Source organism: Morone saxatilis, unplaced genomic scaffold (assembly GCF_004916995.1).
Source record: "Morone saxatilis isolate NCDOM2014 unplaced genomic scaffold, NCSU_SB_2.0 Contig15, whole genome shotgun sequence".
In the NCBI taxonomy this organism is placed as follows: Eukaryota; Metazoa; Chordata; class Actinopteri; family Moronidae; genus Morone; species Morone saxatilis.
This window is the reverse complement of record NW_023339707.1, coordinates 19,235,396-19,254,763: the sequence shown is the minus strand read 5'-3', so window position 1 is coordinate 19,254,763 and position 19,368 is coordinate 19,235,396. Positions and strand designations below refer to the sequence as shown.

General features: G+C 40.6%; 2 protein-coding genes across 5 annotated transcripts in view; both read right to left on the bottom strand.

Moving 5' to 3' along the window:
* The window catches only part of pfkfb2a (6-phosphofructo-2-kinase/fructose-2,6-biphosphatase 2a), a 12,985-nt gene extending 8,634 nt beyond the window's left edge, over window positions 1-4,351 (bottom strand). Inside the window, exons 1-9 of one of the 4 annotated variants that reach the window (XM_035656487.1) lie at window positions 4,237-4,318; window positions 4,102-4,132; window positions 3,105-3,322; window positions 1,950-2,075; window positions 1,505-1,601; window positions 1,217-1,283; window positions 634-708; window positions 497-553; window positions 257-381 (exon numbers count right to left, since the gene is read on the bottom strand). In XM_035656487.1, the coding sequence (XP_035512380.1) occupies window positions 257-381; window positions 497-553; window positions 634-708; window positions 1,217-1,283; window positions 1,505-1,601; window positions 1,950-2,075; window positions 3,105-3,195 (638 nt within the window). In that variant the 5' untranslated portion in view covers window positions 3,196-3,322; window positions 4,102-4,132; window positions 4,237-4,318. Of the gene's footprint in view, window positions 1-256; window positions 382-496; window positions 554-633; window positions 709-1,216; window positions 1,284-1,504; window positions 1,602-1,949; window positions 2,076-3,104; window positions 3,323-4,101; window positions 4,133-4,236 lie in introns of all 4 variants that reach the window. The other 3 variants (XM_035656486.1, XM_035656488.1, XM_035656489.1) reach the window with 3 other exon arrangements.
* A 3,568-nt stretch (window positions 4,352-7,919) lies between these two features.
* dlgap4a (discs, large (Drosophila) homolog-associated protein 4a) overlaps window positions 7,920-19,368 on the bottom strand; it is a 22,153-nt gene continuing 10,704 nt past the window's right edge. The window contains exons 5-9 of the mRNA XM_035655943.1: window positions 15,460-16,003; window positions 13,364-13,842; window positions 11,696-11,787; window positions 11,095-11,247; window positions 7,920-10,438 (exon numbers count right to left, since the gene is read on the bottom strand). Coding sequence (XP_035511836.1) covers window positions 10,214-10,438; window positions 11,095-11,247; window positions 11,696-11,787; window positions 13,364-13,842; window positions 15,460-16,003 — 1,493 coding nt within the window. The 3' untranslated portion in view covers window positions 7,920-10,213. The remainder of the gene's footprint in view (window positions 10,439-11,094; window positions 11,248-11,695; window positions 11,788-13,363; window positions 13,843-15,459; window positions 16,004-19,368) is intronic.

Sequence of the window (19,368 nt, the reverse complement as noted above, 5' to 3'; positions counted from 1 at the left end):
TATCTCAGGACACTTTTCAAAGAGAGCAGATGTCGACTGTACTCATCTATATTGAGCTAATGTCCCCATCTGCTGGACAGCTTCTGCAAGTGAATGTTCAACACAATACCCAGATAATGTATAAGCACAACACCAGAACATTATGAGAGTTAAGTCTAAATGACTCTTGCTTTGATTGGGTTATTGTGTTAAACAAAGTCAAGGTAAAAAGTAAAGAAATGCAATTATTAGTTTCCTTCACAAAATGCCCTCTTACTTGTCGTGTTCGTCCGGATCCAGAGGTTGGTAGGTCACTTTGTAACACTCTATTCTCTTTAGAAAATCCTCCATGACACTTTCTCTGTTCCTCTCAGGGTAATCTGGGCTTGACACTTTCACGTCCTTTATAAAAGAAACATTTGTAGAGATGATTCACGATGACGTCTAACAACTCAAGGACAAAGGTCTGCTAATAATTAAGCTTAAAAAGAATAAAGAAAAGAAAAAAAGTTTTTACCATGATATTTGTTGCGATGACATCTGGATCGTCACATACTGACTCAACAAAAAATACCTGACAAAAGACAATAAAGATTATAAATTCATAATTCATAAAAAAAATATATATATATATATAATCTGAGTATCACTGACCTTGTATGCATTATCCTTTGCAAAATTAAGGATGAGGTCCCTCCTCTCTCTGGTGGTGTTGGTGGCATCAAAAACCTGATAGACAACACAGGGTGTTCAGAGCAAATGACATTACATTACAATACAGATACAGTTTGTATCTGCATGTGCTGTTTGTAATCATTCGAAACCCACAAACTATAACTGCGACCACTGACTACTAAAGGATGTGGAAACATCCTCAAGATCTATAATGGAAAAATGAAATGAGTTTATTCAAATGCATCTCTACTGCCATCTAGTGTACTTAACAATCTCAATGATAACCAGATGAATAATGACTGTTTTGTGAAGCTTCATATTGTATGTAATAGGGTTAAAATCTGATTTAATCTATATATAGTAGTGATTGGTCTCCTAACAACGGGCTCCAACTCCCAGCTGTGGATTCTAGCTGAACTGAACCTGCACACTTCAAACGCTCTGACGAAGGCTCTGTGCCAAGATGCGTTAGCGTTTTTCTATTGTAATGCGAGCCAAATAAAAAAGTGAATTGTGAGTATTTTGTCCTACTTGACCGAAAAACTGTTGTGTGTGTCCTTACAGCGATTTGGCCTCCCTCCTCATTCAGATAGGACTTGACATCCTCCAGTGCCACCAAGGCACACTGTCTGTGGAAGCATAATGAGAAAATCAAACCAGTTGGCTATTAAATGCATCTTCAAGAAATAATGTGCTGTGATGATTGTAGCCATGTTTGTTATACAAAACAAAGCGCAGTCAAAAAAGGCATTTGCATGGTTAGCCGACATGAAAAGTAACCACATCTTTTTAATGGGTAATCACGACAGGAAGCCACCTGTAACACATGCAGAGGGACTCTCTTACTCACTTTCTAATTTCCATTGCTTCTTTATTGTCATGTCTGAAGAAGTCATAGGACTTGTATGACTTCACTGCTTCTCTCCTATAAACTCCAAGGTTGAATACTGCAAGGGGAGAGAGTGGAGAGAGACTCAGTTTAAAAAGGATTACAGTACGTGCTCTGCCAAGGCGGTGACCTTTATCTCAACTGAGTCTGCCAAACCAGTCCTCCTGGTTCAGAGTTCCATTTATATGACACCATAAGCGTACAACTACAAGTCATTTGATGAGAGGCGTTGATACAAATATAACTACATTACCACAGCTTAGCCTTAAGCACAAGATTTTCAGGAAAATGAATATCTCTGAACGGCATTAAGCTACCTGCTGATGCACTCTTAACCTGATTCTTATTGGTTTTATTTCCTGCGGATCAACTTACAGAACTTAAACTTAATGTGTTCTGTACTGACCCTTAGTTGGCACTCCAATCCAGTTGAGGTAGCGTGTTAGCTTCTTGGACATGTAGGTTTTCCCCCTGGCGGGCAACCCAATCATCACTATCACAGTTGGAGAATTGGTCATGTAGGAGGCCCATGCTGCAGTTTGCACACACAAAAACCATGCATACACACACAAACATAAACACAACCAGAGATTTAGTTAGTTAAGCATACAAGTAAAAAATAAAATAAAAAAGTAAAAAAAAAAATAATAATGTATGACCTGCAGCCCCCTTCACATACTGGTAAGTGTTTTACTTTTCCATCAAAATGTCCCATTTGTAGTAAAAGGGCAGATATGCTTAGTGTATACACAAAACAAGAAGACAGAGGGTTGTGAAATAATCCAATGTCACCCCTACAGTGTCCATATACAAGCTGGTTAACTTTTAGTTTAACATTTCCGTCATACCACCGCCATCTCTCGACTGCTGGTTAATGTTTCTCAAGGTCCTGCTGCTTAGCAACCCACCTTATTAATCCACTAGAACGTTGTTTGAAATGACATCAAATGGAAAATATTCCAACTGAATTTTTCTCCCTTTTCTTTTAGTGTCCACAACCATCCTCAGGGAAAACAGATCTAAAAAAAGGATCCTAAAAAGGATCTGGCAAGACCAGACTTGACTGGAGATTCTACAAACAGATGTCTGGAAAGTTTAAGTTGACAGCAGACAGGAATGGTTTTGCATTCAAGACATATTTTGATCATTTTAGATCCATCGCACCTTCCTGATTAAAGATTCCTCAAAGTATGACTGTGAAGTTAAAATTAAGCCGCGCTCAGTGACATTTTTACTGGCTGGATGGTGACCTTGCTCATTACAGTCTTACTATGCTTCAAAGATATGTGTCGTAGTGCCTGCCTTTGCAAATACACCCACACACTGTACACATACCAATAATGACAGAAGGTGCGTCAAAGTTGACTTTTAACAATCAGTGCATGCTGGAACCTTATCAGCTTTCTTTACTCACGGCCAACAGAGTGGCAAACGTGATTAAAAGATCCATTTACAGCTCAGTGTTACTGCATTCTATTAAATAATGTCANNACAGGTTAGTGCTTCAGATAATGAGTCAACGTTTCACCTTCAGGGCACACAGGAAAAACAAAGCACTCACAGCACTTCTTCTCTTTGGCCCTGAGGTCCGTCCTTTTGGTCTCTGCTGAGCTGTCTGAAGCAGCTGCAGGTCTCTGCTGTCTGCCAGCCATGACCGGTCTGATCTGCGTCCTGCTGTCCTCTCTCGGCTGGTATGGGGACGGCAAACTCTGGCCACTGGTGAGATGAGGTCAGCACCTCTGTTGAGGACACGACTTTGCTGTATCACATCGTCATCACCTGATGATGAAGCAGGCTGCGATCAGAAAGGTGTGCGTGCAATACAGTCGAATGATGTTCAGATCCAATGTGATTACACAGTGATAGATAAAGACATACAGTGAATACACGAGTCCCTGAAGACAGATCCAAATACCATAAAAGTGCTAGAATATTTTCACTATGAACTGACCAATGCTTCAATCATTAGTTTATTATTCAATTAGTTGATCTACAGAAAATAAAAGTTCATTTCTTCTAATTATGATACTCTGCCACAGTTTTATATCAAAACATTTGCTGGCGACAGCTTGAAAAATGTGAAGGACTGCTTGCTCACTTGTTTTAGGGCTGCAGGTAACAAGTATTTTCAATTAACAGTTTGATCAATGACATGTCAGAAAACAGAGGAAGAATGGCAATCACAACTTCCCCAAAGCCCAACATATTCAAATGTCTTGTTTTGTCTGACTAACAGTGCAAAATATCCAGTTCAACATCACAGCCGAGTAATGAACATAATGGAACTGTTGTAGGCTGTAACTTGGTAACATGGGGATCAGCCACAGCTTGTTTTAATTCATTAATAATTATTATTAACGTTACTAATGTCCATATACCCTCCTCCTGCCTTCATACTACTAGAGGTATACTGAGGGAAGCTTGGTCAGGAGACAACCCACAAACACTAGTCCAATAAGCTCAAAGCTGTACAGTAACAGTAAAGTTTGAACAGAGCAGAAGTTGCATCCTGTCCTCCTGTCACACACTGCAGGGCTGTCTGCTACATTCACACTTACGTTCACTCTTGGCCTGCAAACTTCATCACTTCTGCTTCCAGGGAAAACAAATGTCGTTTCAAAAGGCAAACAAAAACAACAAGACGCTGCAACAAAGCGGGAATGGGAAGACAAATATTTAAAAAAAAAACGTACCACAAATCAGCAGGTGTCTGATATTCCCTTTTTTTGTCTTTGTTACGGTGCTTTATGGCTTTAACCGCCACGGAAGACTTCTTCTCGGTGAGTTAGCTCCTCCTCCTCCCTGACGTCAGCCGTTTCATCCGGAAGTTCACCACTGGCTAGAGCTTCCGGTTGGGCTTTCCAAAATAAAATCTTTTAAAGCTTGTCTGGAACATTTTTGTAAGTTTTTTTAATAACGCCGGTATATTGAAGGAAAGAGTAAAGTACACCGTTTAAGGTAACACTTTATTTCAACCTCACCTGTTTAGCGTTTATAATCAGTATATAATCAATAAATAAATGTTTTTTTTTAACACATTATAACCAGGGTTGGGAAAAGGATTGAGATATTTTAGTAGCAATACAACAGTATAAAAATACTCCATTAGAAGTAGAAAAAGTCCTGCATGTAACATTTTACTTAAGTACATACAGTCAGTGTTGGCAAAGCAGCAAAATGTACTTAAAGCATCAAAAGTAAAATTTACAGTATTATATTCATCATCATCTGTGATATTGGATTATTGATGACGGATTAATGTTAAAGCATAATTTTATTATATTAAGGTTGAGCTAAATTTGACCAATTTTATAACCTGTTGCATCAAATTTTATAATACCCTTATAAAGTATATCTATCTATCTATATATTAATTTAAAAGGTAAAAGGTAACTAGTGACTATAGCTGTTAGATAAATACAGTGGAGTAAAATGTACAATATTTCCCACAAATGTAGTAAAGTAGCAGTACAAAGTAGCATAACATGGAAATACTAAATCAAAGTACTACTAGTGATTCAAAATTCCTCCTCAGCACAATACTTGAGTAAATGTACTTAGTTACATGTTGCCATTGAATATAAAACATTATGCACACATATTGTATGACGTGTATTAATAAATGCCTTGTAGCACAATGTTCATGTGTTTTGTCATTAATCCATAAATACGAATACAACTGTGTTTCACTGTGTTATCTCCATAAACTGTGTATGCAGTTATGGATCATTTATAGGAGGAGTTATATTTGTTAACAAATACACAAACAAATTAATAATAATTTATAATAGAATATGAATATTTGTGCGCAACTACATTATGGTGTCTTTTAAATGAAACATGTATTAAGTGTTAACTGTATATAACACTTTTGTTTAAATAGTCCCACAATCCTAACACAGATTTGTGCTGTCACACCCAAATTTACTGATAATGTTGTTTTATAGAAGACAAGGTAGTAGCCAACAACCACATTTAAGCCAATCGTGTTTTTTTGATTCTATAAAGGTTATATCACAACTTTAATTCATCTTGACTGAGAAATATTTCAGAGCGACTATGTGATTTTATTTTGAAGGCGGTTTTGTTTTGCGTATCTTCCGCTGACTTGACGCATCTGCTCGAGATTCTTGTTGCACATCCATGATGAAGCCTGCAGGAGGCGTCAGGAGCTGTGACGCAAGGAGATGACAGCATCCTCCCGCACGTTCAAACACGCAAAAGAAATAGAAAGTAGAGAATATTAATAGCCACTAAATTTAGAGAGTTTGTGTTATATATTAGTCATAGGAAGGAAGTGAAATATAAATCTAACCTTCCTTGTTTCTATTGCCTTTCTTATTATAAGCACTATATTGTGAATCATGCACTCACTCTGCAGTAAACTGGTATAATGCCACATCTATTCCCAAATTAAACTACTGCAGTCACTATTGCCCTTATTTATGGTAAGCCAGTGCTATATGCTTTTTTATGGCAATGTCAAATGGCTGTGGACCTTTAATACCATATCTGTAACACAGTCCCACAAAAAAACACCATATAGTTCTGGTAGAAATTTCATTTTTGGATTCAGTGTCTCTCCAATGATACCTAAAGGCTTATAGGTGAGGATCAGATCTTACGTGTTATCAGCAGGAGGGATCCACCTTGGTGAGGCATGAGTGGACAAGCAGAGGGGATGTGGAAGAATACGATGCACGGAGGGCATGGTTCATATGTGCTTACTCATTTCTTTCAATCTGGTGTCACTATGTTTTTCTCCCCCTTTGATAACATTTTACTCCGACACCATGAGCATTAATATGCTGCTTATAAGAGCGTGGGGAGGCTTTCCACAAGAGTTTGGAACCTGACTGCAGGAATTTGCTCCCATTCAGCCACAAAGAGCATTAGTGAGGTTGGGCGCTGATGTTGGTCAATAAGGCCTGGCTTGGAGTCTGTGTTCCAATTAATGTGAACGGTGTTGGATGGCGTTGACGTCAGGGCTCTGTGCTCAGGCACAGTCACAGTCACCAAACAACAGGAGAAACATTTCTTTATGGACCTCATCTGTGCACAAAAGCACTGTTATGTTGAAACAGGAAAGGGCCAAAGTGTTGCCTCACTATTGTCTAAAATACGTAGCATAAAAATTCCCCTTAATTGGAATTAAGTCACCTAAAATAACATCCTTGTATACTGCTAGTTATCACTATTTGTATGACCACGTACTAAGGTGGACCAAAAGTGTTTTGCTGACCCTTGTTTTATTTTAAGTTATAAAACAATAAAAACAACAAAAAAAGGAACAAAAGTGGCTTTGGGATCACAAAGTTTTTTCCGGACACTATTTTCCTACACCAGATCTAAGAACAACAATTAATAGAATTGAGGTAATTTGTTTTAAACATATAGCCAAGGAAAAACATACATGCATTCCAAAATTTGAGTGGCATTCCCTTTTAATTCTACAGCTTATTTCATACAGAAAATATGCCACATAACTCGTTGCAATCACAATTCTTTTATTATCTTTAGCCTCACAGTGTCTAACTATTACACCATAACATTAAACAACCCCTCGTCTGTTAAGATATGTGCTTATTTTGTAAAATAAATGTTCGTCAGTACAAGATAATCTGGAACTACATAGTTTTTGCTCATTTTCCTAGCTGGATCTCTGAGAGGACAGAGTGGATGTGTAGCCAGAGAGAGGGAGGGTACTGAAGTAAGAATGGGCTCATGATTCTCTGTGTGTATCTGTCTATCAAGCATACACAATGACCCAGTTTTTTACCCCAAAGGTATTCACGACAACAGGCATCGACCGTGTTCTGTAAATTCTAGAAATCACTTAACGAGTGAATATTGCCTCGTCCACATGGTGGTTCAATAGCACATCCACATCGTCCTGCCTCCAGAGTTGCACCTTCTGGTCATTGTTTGTCCATTTTGTAGCCCTTTGAAACTCAGGAAGTACTGGTAAACAAACGGTCTGAAGATCCCTGATCAGGTCATGCTCTCTTATAGTTCAGTATGGGGGCAAATAAAGGGATCCGGCTCTCAAATGATATGAAAAGGGAGAGGACTTTCTGCCATTTGTCACAGTTATAAGCTCTTATGTACAGTACATACCCTGAATGCCTTACACAGATTGAATAGTCTCAGATCATTGGCAAGACCCATTTAAAGGAGTACTGAAAATTCACCGGCAAGAATCTTTGTATATTTTTCTATGTAAGAAGGCCATGCTTTTAGAGATTACACAGTAACAGTAGAAGATCTAATCTAAGGCTTATGATTTGTGTGTAATATTAACTTTAGCAGCTAATATTACCATTGTATTATGGATGAGTGCAATAAAAAAAAGACAGCAAGAAGGATGACCAGGACATGTAGCAAAGGGATGTTTAATGATTTCTTTGGACAATGAAATGCACATGTCCATTGTTGATGTAATACAAATAAGAGAATAAGAAAATCAACAACCTGGAGTTGTGTCAGCATTCCCAGTTCAACTTCATTTCTTGTTTGATGTTAAACTAAAGATTCAAGATGGAGCAGAACAAGATGTCTGGAGTGTCACGCAAGGACTGACCAGTAGGGGGAGAGCCAGCTCTTACTAAAAAAAATAAAAAATAAACCACAAATTAAAAAAAGTGAGTCAACCTACATTTGTGCATGAGTATCTGCTATGCCCGGTTCCACTCATGTACCCTTGGCACTGCTCCATTTGGGAAAACTGAGACATGGAAAATATTCCAGTCCCATAGTCAAAGTGTCATGAGTTCATGCAGAGACGAGTCATAGCATATCTGGAGTGAGCTGATGCAAACACAAACAAACTTTGCTGAGAATGCGCACACAGACAGCGGAATTCATGAGCAGATTAAATAAAAAAGAATCACTTTAAATAAAACCTGTGTGTTAAAATGACACTGAAATGTTGATGATCATTGCCGTGTTGGCACAATTTGAAGTCCCTCGCAGCACCATTAATTATTATAATTACAGAAGCCAAGACACGTTTAGATTGACCTCGTTTCGGATTAAAGTCACAAAACGTGTCAAATGGCATTAAAATTTAAATAAAAATAATGTACCACAGTTATCTTCTCAACAAACAGGGGGTGAGAGTTCAAGCTGCTAGAAAGGGGAGTGAAGGAAACTGCTGGGTTTAGCAGTCAAATTAAACCTGTACTTCACTGCAGCAAAACTTGTTTTTCCTATTTAAGAACACTGAGTAGGTCTGGAACTGAATTATCTGGCAACAGCTCTGAGCATTCGGCCAATTCATTTCATAGTTATATAATAAATAATCCACCCATAGTGGTTTTCACTGTTGAGTTTGAGTATGCGACCTGAGATTTTAGTCATTTCAAGGGCAGTCAGTTAATAAAAGAAACATTCATCCTTCATAAGAAATTATTGGAAATGCTGAATTAAATAATTTAAGACTGGGTACCTACTGCATTGCTTGCTCTAATACGATTTTTATTATTGCTATGCTATTCCATTTCCTTTCCAGTAGCAAGTAAACCCCCACCCTATCACACATAGTCTGGTTGAATGGGAATGCCATATCAAGTGGTGAATGTCTTGGTCCCCTACATCACGTGAGGATGCAGTGAAAGTCAGAATGATTAGGCAAACAAAGGAGGGCAAACTTGATCTGAGGTGAATGGAAAGTGCAGTGATCAAGTCGACACGAGCTGTAAATGCATACATTTCATACATTCCTCTGTAGCTCACTGGCTGGGCAGTCATTCCTCACATCCCTTCACAAAAAAACAAACAAATGTAAGACTTTAACAATGGCTATTCACAGACAGACTGTGTAGTGTGCGTTTGTGAAAAGGAGAGGAAGAGAGAGAGAGAGAGGCGGAGTGGATGATTGCATCAAGTGCTAATATATCATGACAGTACATGTACTCAATCTATAAAAAACTACCTTGGTACTGAACACTGACCTCTTTCTAACAAATAATCTGGTATACAACATTTACAAAATGAACATTGTAATAGTGTGATATTTCTAATATATATGCTACTGCCTTCCTCTGGTTCTCTGCATTTTTAAACCTCTGAGTACATTAACACCATCTTATAATTCTTACACCGTAAAGCGTACACACCACACCCAATGAGTGGCAGCCTAATACAAATAGAGAACAGGAAGACTCTGTGGACAGCGAGTACACCTGCATGTGTGTCCTGAGTGTGTGTGGATGGTAGCTCAGCTCGTAAACCAGGCAGCCACAACTTGCCGGTAGACTCAGCAGTGAAGGGAGTTTTAAGAGAGTAAACTTCTGGGATACCAAGATTCGTCAGCTCACAAGGTACAGGATGTCCTTATCCAAGATACTTGCACATTTAAGACAGTCCTGATATACTTTAGGAGATAATAATTATTATAATGTCAATAATAACAATAACAATAGTATTAAGCATCTGTCAAGGTTATTTCAGTCCCATGGCAGCAGGGTGATGATCTGCATTATTCTGGATTGTTTCTGTGCCCTGTGATCCCCACGTGTCCCCTGTCATCAGCTGTGCTGCTATGAGGGAGTGGCCTCTGTGCATCCGTTATACATCTGCGTGTTCGTGTCAGATTTGTCTGTGTGTTTGTGTCAATGAATGTCTGAAGTGAGACAGGATTTTTCCTCGATGGTCGGTGCCGGTTCGCTCTCAGAGGCGGGTCTGGGCCTCGGGGACGTAGATTTCGATGCTATCAGCGCTTTCCGTGGCGGAGTTCTGCCGTACTGATGCCGCGCGCTTTGCTGCCATCAACCTTTTCCTGGCTTCTTGCCGCTGCTTGTCCACAGCCGAGTCCACACTCCTGTCCTTCCCCGCTGACAGCTTGGGCTTAGACTGCTTCTTTGGCACAGATGACGGAGGCTGCTTGTTTTCATCCTGAGAAAATGATGTCGAGAAGGAAAAGGAATGAGGAACAGTGAGGTACTAGCTGAAAACACAACCTCCAGTGGTGTTGACGCACATCATTTGTAAACTATTAAGCGTTTATCAAGTTGACGTTAAGTTTAAGGTCCAGTGTGTAACATTTAGGTGTGTATAATCACCTGATTATTATAGAATGAGCCGTTCATATATACAGGCCGTCTTTGGAGGCTTCCATGTTGAACCGCCATGTTTCTACAGTAGCCCAGAAGGGCCAAGCCTAAATAGCTCTGGATACGGGTGTTCCATGTTTTTCTAGCATTTTGTGGCTGCTGTAGTTTCTCCTTCACGCTTGGAAGGGGAAGCGACAGAGATGCAATCTGCAATTACATTACTAGATGCCACTAAATCCTACACACTCGACATTTAAATCCCTCAAGGCTTGAGTTCAGGATGACAACTAAATGTTTTTCATTCATCATCTTGTCTGAAAAGGCCAAAAGATATTCAATTTACAATTATATAAAGAGACAATAAGATAATCCTGACATTTGAGACGCTGGCACCGCCGAATGTTTGACAGATTTGTTTGAAAAACGGTTGCAGATTAACGAGTAACCAGTTAATTGAAACAAGCCTACTCGAGTTAACTGTCTGGCACCAAACATCACCTTCTTCTCTGGCTTCTCGGGGAGTTGCCAGTTGTTGGCTTTCAGTTGGTAGAGCTCATCAAACTTCATGCTGATGTCTTCTATTGAGAGTTGTAGCAGATCCCAGAATCCTGCAAGATCCTGTGCCGTTGGTCGCGGGTTGGCGTTTACGTTCTAGTGAGAGGAAAATTAGAAAGTATAGAGAAGTGATAGATTAATGGCTTCGGTCAAATCCAAGAGAACTGATCACATCTCTCCCCACACACATATTTTTAAGGCAGCTTCCTTTCAAGCAAATGGATGAAGAGAAAACACATTTGGCAGCTTTTAATTTTCAGAGTATTACATTTCAACAGTATTGGACCTTCAGCAGAGAAGATCTGGTTAAGGGGGAACAGCAGGACAATTGAGTCAAGTAAGTTCTTTCACAAAAATCTCAGTCAATCTGTCAGTCTGCCACGTTTCTGCTCCAAAAGATCATTTCTTCTCTAAATGTAATGTAATAGGAAGACTTCTGCATGTCAGTGTATGTAGGACAAATGATGTTGGCAAGAGAAAGAAGAAAATTGGTCAGTAAAAGGCTGAGACGCCAACATGTAGTGGATGTAGTGGAGCCACTCACCAAGTTCTCATTACAGAGGCCTCTGAACTGCTCAAACTTCTTTGATATGAGGAGCTGAGCACTGCCTACTGCACTGCGGATCGTCCCCAACACTACAAAGGAGAAGAATGATAAATCACCAATAAGTTGTCAAGGATAAGTGGAGAGACAACAGAAACATTTTGAGCTTAAAAAATACGTCCAGAGTAAAGATGAGAGGCTTTTTGCTCTGTTATATAAAAAGGGTTAGCGTTAGAGAGCGGCATCAAGACATAGGAGGGGGTGACTGGAGAGTTTACTCCTGTTTAGTAATGAAAGATTCATGTTAACATTTACCATTTAACATTCTGGGACAGTAAGTTATTTCCTTTAGAAATAATGTATTAACTCAATCTTTGGGAGGATAACAAATTACTCTTTATTCAGCTATTTTCTGGCTAATATTTGCATGTAAATGGAAATTCATAATTCAGGTCCACAGAGAGCAGGAGGAGTGATAATCTGATGGAGCCTCTACAGCTAGTCAACTCCTTGCTCATTCATATTTAAGACACTGCAGAGATAGATCTGCCTAAAAGCCTGAGTGGTATTCTGGGAGATGAAAAGGGGAAATGACTGCGGTGGCTCTATTACAGCTAAAACAAAGCTTACTCTCACTCTAATGAGCAGCGTTACTGTGAGCCAATGGCAGTAATGACTGTGTCGTGCTTTGTCTCATTGTCCATAGTCAATATGGACGAGACCTGACCGAGTCCCCTGTCTGTGAACCTCAAAAACATCAATTTGATTCTTCATGTTTCTGACTTGACAAGCTATTTACATTATTTATTTTATATTTTGTCTGTATAATATAGTGAGTGGCTATTTCCACAGATCTTTTCACTTTTGCTTTTTCGACTGTGTAGAAATTTTATGTTTACACATCACAGATGACGAGGAAAGACATTAGTGCCAGAGAAAGTAAAAGTGTGCGCCGTGCACCTCCCCTGCTGCTGACAGGTTGTCAGCCTGAGAGTTACTCACAGCGGACAGCAGTAGACGAGGGCTGGACCGCCATTTAAAAAACACGCTGGGAAAAATAACCACGTGAGAAATAACTCGATGTGCAACGTTTCCCGAATTTACAAGAAGGCAAAAATATTTAACAATATGTAACAGATAGCGTTTCACAAAGTTTACAATGTTTCTCCTCGCTCAGTAACTCTCAAAATTGTGCGATTTTTTAAGGGAGTTTCGGGATAATGCGGTTACTAGTTCAGTGGTGAAATCAGGTGAAACAGACAGTTCTGCTGCTTATCTTGGCAGGTAAAAGAGCCGAGCGTATAATTTGCATTACAGTGACCTAAATAGACCACGTGGTTTGTGTTCTTACAGGATGTCAGCTGAGCAGTCATTCTATGTGGCCTATTTACACGACGAAAGATCAAATACATCCCAGACCACCTCGACAAGTGGTTTGACTGATCAGATCACAATATGTCTCAGCAGTCATTTACACTTGTATTTAGAAGATGCTGTGATAATGGCGGCTAAAGTTACACTGAAAGTTGTTCTCCCAGTCTCATTAAAGCAACAGGAAAGAGGCTCAGACGGTTTCAACAAATGTGCGTTTTAAATATCATTGCAATTTTGCCAGGATGGAAGAAATTACGTCATGTTTTGACAGCCACGCAATTCTGTATCACTTACCCTCCTCTGACAGCTTGTTGTCTTTGGTCTCCTGCTCCATCTGTTGACACCAGCCCTCCATGCGGCCTGTTTCCGCCTGCAGCAGCTTCAGAAACCAGTTACCGTCTCGCAGGCAAGATGGCGTGCTGGGCTGAACAGCATCTCCGTGGGAGCTGCAGTTTCCGGACTCCAGGCTGGGATCTGGCGGTGGCAGCGAGGAGGGGTCTAAAGCCGGGTCCAGAGTCTCCGGGGGAGAGGTTGATATCCTGGATGGGACCGAGGTGTTTTTACGGGGCTGCTGTTCCATGGCTTTGTCCTGTCTGTTGGATGCCGTGGTATTCACCGTTTGACTGTTGGTGCAGTTGGCTGTGTTGTTTTCTGTGGGTGTGGCATCCTGGGGCTCATGAGGCTCAGTCTCTGTATTTTGTCTAGAGGCCATGCTGCTGTCCCGGCTGAGACTGCAGAGACATGCATACACATCAGCTTCTGACAGACAGTTAAATAAATAAGGCAATGAAGTGATGTGTCAAACATATTCCACAGTTAACAGTTTGGGGTCAGTGGGGACGTCATGGCAGCTGATGGTGCAGTATCATCTACTGCAAAGGAGCATACAGAGTCTGAACATACACTCGGTAAGCAGGAGGGAATTATCAACAAATCAGGTATTCTACATAAAATAGCTTCGCTGACTGCTGGATTCAGAGATAATGAGCAACAGAGGAGGAAACGGGCTGTCAGACAAATGTGATTAAGGGAAATTACAGTGCACTGGAAAAGTTTAAATGGTGAGTTTCTCACCATGTTCAGCTCACTACAGTCAAAACAAGAGTAAAAGGACATCACTCAGTGGGGTGCTGTGCTGCTGTCAGGCTGACTGCTGAATGACCTCAGCAACACTTAACAGCCTGCAGATTCACCAGCAGCACGGGCGAAAGAAGGACTGACACTGAGTGTGTGCAGTTACAGAGGGAGAAGCAGAGGAGCTACAGTACTTTCAGACTGACAGGAGCGTCTCTCCTCTAGGGCTGAAATCACTGTCACAATATCAAAGGCACCCTGTGGCCTTTTCTTCTAAAAACAAACAGAAGTTATGTTTCTATTCAGTGTTGCTCACTAAAATATATTGTCTGTAGCTTTGTGGTTTAACAAATGTCTGCAAAGCTGATTTTTAAAACATTTGAAATTGTGCATCGTTTACATCCCTGTTTTACATTTATTTTTGGCAGTACTTTCACCCAGTGTTACCTTCTCAATCTATCACTAATCAAATTAAGCCATTTAGCATCTGTTTACTAGAGGTGCACTTATTTTTTACAACACTGTATTCGTTCATACTACGCGTTGTAAATGTAAAATCAGCAGCCAATTATGTCTCGATATATTTTCATATAATGACCCTTAAGGGCAATATTTACGGAAGCCGAGAACGGCCAAGGATTATTTTTTTTATCACTATCTCGTGATAACGACTTATTAATTTAAAAAAACTTAAACAAAGTTTGTTTTCTCATGATAACAAATTAATTAACAATGTGTTCGTCTTGACTTCAAACCAATGCGCTGCCACGAACTTAGCGGTCGGCTACAGCCTCGGCCAGTGGCTACAGAAGCCGTTCGAAACTTTGGTACAAGAGCTGCCACAAACTGTAGCTGTAGGCTACCGGTAAATTACACTTTACGTTGGTTTGTTTACTTGACTGGAAGCCGTTGTGGCAGCTCTTGTAGGTTGAAATCAAGATGAACACATTATTAATTAATTAGTTATCACGAGAAAACGATCTTTGTTATATATCGAGATAACGAGATAATAAGTCTATCTATCTATCTATCTATCTATCTATCTATCTATCTATCCATTTCTTCAATTAATTGCCGTATTTTGAATACATTTTTGTCTTCACAGCATCCTGTCGGAAGACTGTAACAACCTGTAAGACCAACCCACATCACTTGTAAGCTCCCATTTTCAACTGTGACATCAAGATTGAGAGCGGTCTACTTACGGCCTTTCCGTTCTCAACTTGGAACTCCGAGATGACTGAAACTTTTTACAAGGGGTGCAGTCAGCGATACGTGGTTTCCTCTCTTAAGACTGGCAGAAGCGCACACCCCACCTGAAAAAATAATGAGCAAAAAAAAAAACAAAAAAACAGTCAAATACAACTGTGATGGTAGCTTTAATCTCCCAGTGAAACCTCACAACACAAAAGGAAAAGCAGACGGTCCTCACCTGGATTCCAATAGAGGACAGTTTCCTCTTGGTTGCAGTTGGGGGCTGCTCTAGGGTGACACAGATGCTCACGGTGTCATTTTGGGGCTGGGTAGATGTGGAAGTGGCGGTAGTGGCGACGGCGGTGGTGGGAGGGAGGTCGCGAGGGGCTGGAACAGGAGGTACAGAGCCTGCGGCGGGTGCGAGGGTTGCAACGGGGACAGGGATTGGTGGAGGTCGGGCCCCCTTAGCCAGACTGCCTGTGCGGATGCTACAGAGACTGTCGGAGGAGTTGCTTCGCCCCGACTGGCTGTTGGCCTCGCTGCCACGATCTTGCTGGTCAAGGTACGTGTCTTGGGCCGACTCGGTGCTGCTCTGCACCGTCACCGAGATGAGGGGCTTGGATGTGGTGCGGGGCGGGACCGGAGGAGGAGCCTTTCTATTGCTGACTGTAGAGAGGAGGAGGAGGAGGAGGAGAAAAAAAGAAGAGCTTAGAATGAAGAACGCAAAAGTGAAATAAAAACTGTACTAGACAAAAACCCAGCTGGTGCCTATAAAGTGCCAAAACACAAAACCATAAACACGGCCTATCTGGAGAACAAACGTGCACTTTGCCCTTATTGCTGCCTCTATCAGGCTGTACTTAAAGCTACCTCTATGTTTCCTGTAAACCTGCTGGGGGGTTGTGGTCCACTGACGTCAGTCCGCCTCTGGGGATCTTTCTGTACACGCCACACCCTCACAGACAGGACAACTCTGCCAGCAACTACAGAGCCATCGGAATTAAAAATAAATTCTCTTGTTGTTGTTTTGTACCGTTGCTTGACGTTTCAGTGGTTGTAGAGCTGAGACCTGAATTTGAATATTTGACTTCATATCTATATGGAGACTGACGTATTAATACCTGCGTTGCTCATCTGTAACGTGAACATCACATTTCCACACAGTCGAAGAAATAAAAGTGTGCCTCCTGGTTATAGTTCAGTTATAAAATCGCACCACAGAGTGTCCTTCCTAGAAGAGGAGGTTTTTTTTACCAAATCTGGTACAAAAGTTCTAGTTGAGTCGACTTTGCCAACAGCTGAAAGCATCCGAGCAGCAAACAGAAACAAGTTGTGCAGCTTTGTGCCGCTCCCCATCACCGCCACTCTATTTCCATTACTGTTATGTTGTTAAATGTCCGGCCTGCCATAACGCTGTCCTATGTTACTCTGTGTACAATGACACAGCTAAAAGACACTACAGTGATTTGACTGACAAAATGTCATTTGACACCGAGCTTCTGGACTGATAATTTGAATCATTGATGTTTAGGGAGCAGCCCTAAGAGGATGTTATGAATCAATAAAAACAGAGACTTGCAGATGTGGAAAAGCAGACAGAGAACTCCACAATCTGCTGAGCGTTTAAACACAACAACAATAAAACTATTAACAAAGAAAGCTTTTATTTCTCTTCTTGTAAAGAACCTGCAGTTGCCCAAAGATTTACAGAGCTTTATAAACAAGTTTTCACCTCATTGCTTAGTTCAGGAGCTTCACGGTTTGTGTTCACCCTCACAGCAGGCAACTGTTTTCAACAAAAGAGTTATAAAAACCCACTGTGCGTTACCTGCTCAGCTCCACACAGCAGACAGACATCAGACACTAGCTGGTGGACATAGTGGAGCATTTAGCAGCTTGAAGGTCGTATTTCCATCAGGAGCTGACAGAGCTACAAGAGAGTGACTTTAAATTCAACAGGGACAGAAACACAACGCGAAATAAACGATGCTGCGTTCGCAACTTGTTTTAGCATCTATTTTTATATGTGCAGCGTATATTAATATGTTAAATCCCGGTTTGATTTAAATCAAAGTAGAACCATCGTGTCACATTTTGATGCTAAGAGACAAATGAACCCTGATTTCACAAAAATGAGGCCTGAAAGTGGATTAGCAGCGGGCAAAGACAATCTGACTCAGGGACAAGGAATGGGACGGGTGCCTGCTCTTCATCAGTCTGACTGTAGGGTTGTGGTGGATGACACACAGAGTTAACTACATTACAACAACATGAGAAACCAGGAAAAACCGCAGGCTTTCTTCAAGAAACGAGGGGGACGCAGAGGCAGTTTGGTGTAGATGCTATTTAAACAGCTGGCTGACTGTCGACACAGGACTGAAAGGGTTGCAAAACAAGCCGCAGACAAATACTTCTACCCAATTACAGCGTTCACTGACACACATGATGGATGAAATATTTATTTAAAATTAGCTGACTGAGGAAGTAATTCGAGGCTCCCCACTCTGGATCGATAATGAGAAAGCAGCGTTTATTCTCTCCGGTAGTGGTTTCAATCTAAATAGCAACCCAACACCCTATAATCGTGAGGGCGCTGCACTTCCGTCAGCAGCCAGTGACTCACAGCGGCGGCGAAGCCCTCGTTAAATCCCACCGACATACACAAACACGGCTGTGGAATCCGCTCCATGTAGTCGCTCAACAGAAAACTGGAATAAGGAGGAGACACGGCACAGATGCGTGACATTCCCAGAGTTAATTAATGTGTTCTGCTACGTCCTGAGTCACAACACATGCCTCTGTCCCATCTGTGTGTCTACAAGGCTGCACTGCGTCTTTTACTCACACAGATAGAGAGATAGAGAGATAGAAGATAGATTAAGCCAGCGTACATTAAGAATACAATAATATACAACAATAGAATAAAATACTGTTGATAGAAAAAGATAAAATAAAGATACTTCTCATTCAGTTCCTTACAATCAATATAATAAGAACATGATTTATGAGAAACAACAAACAGGCGAACACGTTATGACCTCCCATCATAGTGCAAGTGGCTAATTGCCAGATTATTCGTCACCCTTAGCAAAGGTAAGATACAATTCCTCCTGCAGTCCTTGAGCAATATTGTCGTGTGACGGCCTGCTCCGTATCGTCCTACCTCAAGGCACAGCGCCACGAGGGGCAGCCCAGTACCCTGGACTCTGGGCAGAGCCACAGGCTAACAGCCCTTCAGCTGATCTGTTTCACTTTACTCACAACGTTAACCCACCTCCTGAGCGAAAAATTGCCCCCAGAAATTACACAAACCAGTCTCATATTGAAGAGATTTTATGTTTTGATGTTATATTTTATGTGGGATTGTTTTTTAAAAATCCGTTATTCTTTATTATTAACGTGAAGTAACTACTTCAGTTGCACAAAGACACAAAAACAGTGTTTAACAGTGTTCTGTAAAGAAAGGACCTCTTTTTGGTCAAGATGTTTATATTCTTTTTTATTTAAGATTTGAATATACATCGACAACACCAGTTACTTGTTCTTATAAGAAAGCACCTCTAAGTTTTTTCGACGAATGACAAGATCAATTGTATTTGGCTCATAATTTGTCTGTAGCTCATTATGATAAAAAAAAAAAAAAAAAATCGTGAAAAATCATCAGGTGTTCCTTTATCACCAGTCTTTTCGGTACCTGACGAATTAGGGGATGCAGGTTGTTGTTTGTGTTTGTTGTTGTTGTTGTTGTTGTAGACTTTCATCCACATTATTTGATAATTTTAGTACTACTTCTTGGTGTTAGAGCCCACGGCCCGCTGCAGTAAGGACTCAGCTTGGTACATGAGGCGCCCAGATCACCAGAAAAACTTAGTATTATTATTTGCATTTGATTCAGATTTATTCAATATAAAAAAACAAGAATGCCGATTTCCACACTTATTAACTTTTGGCGCTTTAAGTATATTGCGAATACTTTCTGCTTAAGATTGAGATGGCAGACTTTAAAACTGGTAAGTACTTAAAAAAAATAC